Below are 5,082 nucleotides of genomic sequence, written 5' to 3' on the forward strand. Positions count from 1 at the left end.
GGAGGAAGCAGGTTTTTTACTGGGATGGGAAAACAACCATAAGTTTAAAGATCCTTATTCTGTCAGAAACTGCAATAAAAAAATATTGTTGTAATCAGCCCAATGGTTGTGACCCCTGCTTTGCTCCTCTCCCCTTGCAGACCTGAAGGCAAAGATTTCAGTACCCACAGATGAGCAGAATCACCTGGTCATAGCGAGGGTGCAGCTGCCCAGCGACGATGCCCAGATGGATGCCTCACACTATGACAGTGAGAAAGGAGGTAAGGGCCCAAAGGGGTGGGTTTTAACCATATTTTCCTTCCCTTCCCAATAGAAAATTTGCCTTCCCTCAAAGTTCAGGCAGCAAGATTCATTTTTACTTCTCAAAGTAAAGCGCCGGGGCCTCCCCACCCTCACAGGGGAGAATTCCTTCCCTGTACCTAACCTAACGGACCAAATATCAAACACCTCATGAACCAAATACCTAAGTTATTGCAGCAAATACCAGTGGCTCAAACTTATTATTATTAGAAACCTGACAAGAGCTAAACTCCCCTGAGCCTGCCTCGCGTCGGCCACGGCCGTTTCATCCGACGTATTTCGGGAAACGCGACTGGAAAATGCCAAAAAAAACCAACTTCCAGGATGAATTTCCCGAGGGACACGGGACCAGACTCACGCTCAGGGCGTGGCTCCGGAGGTGCTCCTGGCGGGTGAAGCGCTTCCCGCAGGTCTCACAGGGGTAGGGCCTCTCCCCGGTGTGGGAGCGGATGTGCCTCTTCAGGATCCCCTTCTGCTTGGCCGTGTAAGGGCAGAAAGGGCACTTGTGCAGCTTGATTGGCACGACCAGCACGTCACCTTTAAGGGGGAAAGAGAAAACACACAGAGCAGCGGGTCAGGCAGGGGCAGCACTGCTGGGAATGCTGTGGGGGGTTCCCGTCCTGCTCCCGCAGATCCCAGCCCAGGGAACTGCACCTCCCCTGTCCCTGGGCTGGCCTTACCTGGAATTCCCTCAGCCTGTGCAGTTGCAGACATTGGTGCAGCTGCAGATGCCCAAGTGCCTTGGAAATGAGCCTTACACAGCTGATACCCACAACAGGAAAACATTCATTTTATTTTAAGAAGCCTTTAAGTGCCCCAAACCTGCTTTTAGTGCAGGGGGATCTCTGCTCCACCTCAACCACAAAAGTTTCCTACTTCCTTTTTTTATTTTATTATTATTAAACCATTAGCATTAAGCAGCATCAGGAGCCAAAATCTTTTAACACAAATTGCAGGTAGGAACACTGCACTGTGCCCCACGTGATCTTATATTTAAATGTGGGGAACCCATCTCAAAACATCAACACTTGTTTCTCCTGCCATTCACTTCAGCCTTCCTGTTGGGAATAACAACAGGATAAAGGACTCCAGTACATTTGGTGATGGTATTTCACTGTTCCTAAAATCAAAGTACAGGTGATACCCAATTTATGAGGTCAGGTGCAAAAAGAGGATTAAACTTGAAGGTCACATTTTACACCAACGTGAGCATTGCCAGGTTTGTCAGCATCAGCCAGGGGTGAGCTTCCCTTCCAGCAGAAGGGTGGAGATGTGATGCTAAAGGATTAGTTTTCCCTGTTTCAGGCACTGATTCAGGGCCTTGAGCTCTTCCACAAGCAGCTGAGGTTGCAGAACATCCCTTTATTAAGGTTTTTCCAACCCACTATCAAAAAAGGTGTGTCTAATATTAATGGCATGTGAGTGAGAGCCACCTCACCCAATTCTGGACCTTCAAAAGGTATTGCTAATCCCTGCTGGGCACTTAAAGCTCCATTAAAAATAAAAACCAAACCCAGTTCTTAGTCCTGACTTGATTCCAGGCTCCCTAGAGGTGCCTGTTTACCCTCCACCTGCTGTGAAGGGGACCAGGATGACAAGAACAGATGTGGACACTCAAAAATATAAGTAGTATTCATCTCCTGTGCCAGCCTGAGTGCACCATTCCTCTGTCAGGACTTTGTATTTCTCATTCCTGGTGCCTTGTGAAAATGCTGAGGCAGCAGCACCAGTGAAAGCTGGGAAGAGAAACTCCCATTCTCCTCAGTGCTTATGATGTCCTGTTTTAGCAGAGAAACACAAGGAATGCAGGGCTTGGTTTCCTTTCCCTCACTCCCACTTAAAGCACATCTACCACTAACATTTCTACTCCACTGCCAGGACTCCTGGTGTTCTCCATCAAATTCTGGAAGCATCTCCCTTTTTAATGATTTATTAAACAGTTGGGAGATTTTAAGAGAGGAAAAAGAGAAGTTTGTGTGTTTGATGGTCCCGCCTTGCTACACATCAAAAATTTACAGGTGTGATCTGTGACAGCCCTGAGAGCTTCTGGGGACAGTAAAACTGGGTTTTGTGATTTTATCAGCTCCCTGTTTTAAAGCAGTGAGAGAACAGGTCTGTTTTATTGGCTCTAGGATCACAGAGGCAGGCCTGAGCTGGAGATGACGTGAGCACAAACGTGCTGGGCATGGCAGAGCACCCAGTGCCAGCCCTGTCTGTGCCCAAGGCACTGTGGCATTTGCCACATCCTCACTGTTTGGGGCACTTGCAGTTTGCCAGAGCCACCTCCCGTCTTCACAGGGCTGTTTGGGCAAGGCAATTATCAAAAAAACCAGATAAAATGCCCAAATCTTTATTGTCCTCTTCAGAGGAAATGCATATGGACATGAGTTTCTTCTTCTCTGGGTCCCTGACACTGCTCCTGGGAGATATTCCTGAGACATTCCAACAAGTGCTGGGCTTGGGGCAGCAGTGGAACCTCGGTGACCAACAGCTGAAAAGTGAGTTTGCCTCTAAAAAAATCTCATCTTTATGCAGCACCACAGAGTTTAAAGCTTTTGAAGGACTTGTAGGTGTCCCTCAGTATTGGATTAAACTGATTTCTGCCCTTTGAAGTTCAAAGCAGGAGCAAAGAGACCATCACCCAGCAGATGTGCTGGCAGGAGCTCTGGTGGGATGAGCTCCTTCTGCTGTGCCAGGTCCTGCAGCAGATCCCTCTTGTGGCAGCTCAGCTCCTCCTGGATTGCTCCTTACAACATGACCATCCACAAGAGAAAATATTCTCTCTAAAAATTCACCTGCCATTCAAAGAGGTCTCAAGTGAGTTTGTTTATTAGAGCAGAATCACCCACACTGAGCTCCAGTTTCTGTTCCAGAGGGGCTGTAAAGCTCTTGGGGATACTCACCTCCCACGGGCTGCACTGAACAAACAAGTACAGCCGCTTTGGAAGTCCACAACAAGAGTTTATTTCACTGTGCCACAACATTCACCGACATATTCCTGAGCAAGAACAGCAGCAACAAGAGAAGTCTGGGCACAACTGAGCGGTTTCCTCAGCCTGCACCCCCCCAGGGTCCTCTCACCTGTGTCCTCACCATACCAGTCGCTGTGAATGTCCACCATGGAGCTCATGGCCACCCCTGCGTCCTCCGTCCTGCCCTCAAACCCCCTCACAAAGTGCTGCACCACGTCCTCCTTCCTCTGGGCCGAGCTGTTGCGCAGCAGGGCCTCCAGGAACTGCTTCATGTGGTAGTTGTTGCAGGCCAGGTCCACGGGCTGCCCCTCCTCCATGTGCTCCAGGGACAGCGGGGCGGGATACTGGGGCAGCCTCTCGCCCACCTCCACCTCCCCGTCGTCGTCGGGGTCGAACTCCACCTTGGGTTCCACCCCCCTGGGCAGCGAGGAGTTCACCCCGTCCTGGGAGTCGCCCAGGGGGTCCCTCACCACCAGCTCCAGGGGGTGGCAGCTGCTGCAGTCCCCGCACGGGGGGTCCCGCTGGCAGCCCGAGACCCCTTCCTTATCCTGCAGGGACGAGCCAGGGGCAGGGCACTGTCCCCGGGGGCCGAGGGACGTGCCCTCCCTGGCGGAGCTCCCGCTGTCCGCCTGGTAGAAAGCCGCCTCCCGCTCGATCTTCCTGCAGATGTCCAGGGAGGACCTGATGTAGGTCTTGCAGAAGTTGACCACGTCGGTCATCTGCAGGTAGCTGGCGGCCGACATCACCTCGATCACGTTCTCCCCGCACAGGTCGAGCTTCCCGGAGTACAGGAAGTCCAGGATGACGGAGAAGGCCTCGGAGGTGACGATGTCCAGGGAGGCGGTGCTGTGGCGGCCGCTGTCCTGGATGTAGTGGATGAGCAGCGCTCGGAAGTAGCCGCTGTTGGCGAACAGGATGTTCTTGTGCGCCTTGAAGATCCGGCCCTCCACGATGATGCTGCAGTCGCAGAAGAAGTCCCGCTTGCGCTGCTCGTTCAGCTCCCCCAGCAGTTTGGTGTAGTAGGACTGCACCTCCATGGCTGTGCCGGGAAACACGGGGAACCGTCAGCAACGGGACCCCCGACAGGACACCGGGGATACACGGGGGACAGGGGACATCGGGGACAGGGGGGATAGCGGGGACAGGAGACGCAGGAGGGACACACGAGGAACAGGGGGGGCACACCGGGGACAAGGAGGGACACACCAGGGACAAGGGGGACACATCGGGGACAGGGGGGACACATTAGGGACAGGAGTGAAACACGGGGACAGGAGGGAAACACAGGGACAGGAGGGAAACACAGGGACAGGGGCAGCAGCACCAGCCCCCGCCCGCGGGAGGCACCGGGGATGCTCCGGGACACCAAGGACCGTCCGCACTGTCCTGCCCGGTACCGAGATCCCTCCCTTCTCCAAGGACTGTCCTGCCCGGTACACTGGGGGTGTCCGGAACACCAAGGACCGACCCTCCCGGTACCAGGATCCTTCGCTGATCCAAGAACGGTCCTTCCCGGTACCGGGATCCCCCCCTGCTCCAAGGACCGTCCTGCCCGGTACCGGGGATGCTCTGGAATGCCAAAGACCGTCCTCTCCGGTACCAGCATCCCTCCCTGCTTCAAGCACCGACCTTCCCGGTACCGGCATCCCTCTCTGTTCCAAGGACCTTCCTGCCCGGTACCGAGGGTGTCCCGAACGTCAAGGACGGTTCTTCCCGGTACCAAGACCCCACGGAACGCCAAGGACCATCCGGACTTATCCTGCCCGGTACCGGGATCGCTCCCCGCCCCACGGCCCGTCCCGCCCGGTGC

At 54.0% G+C, this 5,082-nt stretch overlaps 1 protein-coding gene across 1 annotated transcript in view; it reads right to left on the minus strand.

Annotated features, from left to right (window-relative positions):
* The window catches only part of ZBTB8B (zinc finger and BTB domain containing 8B), a 5,989-nt gene extending 944 nt beyond the window's left edge, over positions 1 to 5,045 (minus strand). Inside the window, exons 1-3 of the mRNA XM_018081325.2 lie at positions 4,902 to 5,045; positions 3,382 to 4,311; positions 659 to 837 (exon numbers count right to left, since the gene is read on the minus strand). Of these exons, the coding sequence (XP_017936814.2) occupies positions 659 to 837; positions 3,382 to 4,309 (1,107 nt within the window). The 5' untranslated portion in view covers positions 4,310 to 4,311; positions 4,902 to 5,045. The remainder of the gene's footprint in view (positions 1 to 658; positions 838 to 3,381; positions 4,312 to 4,901) is intronic.
* Positions 5,046 to 5,082: the final 37 nt, after the last annotated feature.

The sequence above is a fragment of the Manacus vitellinus genome, unplaced genomic scaffold, assembly GCF_001715985.3.
Source record: "Manacus vitellinus isolate BGI_N305 unplaced genomic scaffold, ASM171598v3 scaffold_52_pilon, whole genome shotgun sequence".
In the NCBI taxonomy this organism is placed as follows: Eukaryota; Metazoa; Chordata; class Aves; order Passeriformes; family Pipridae; genus Manacus; species Manacus vitellinus.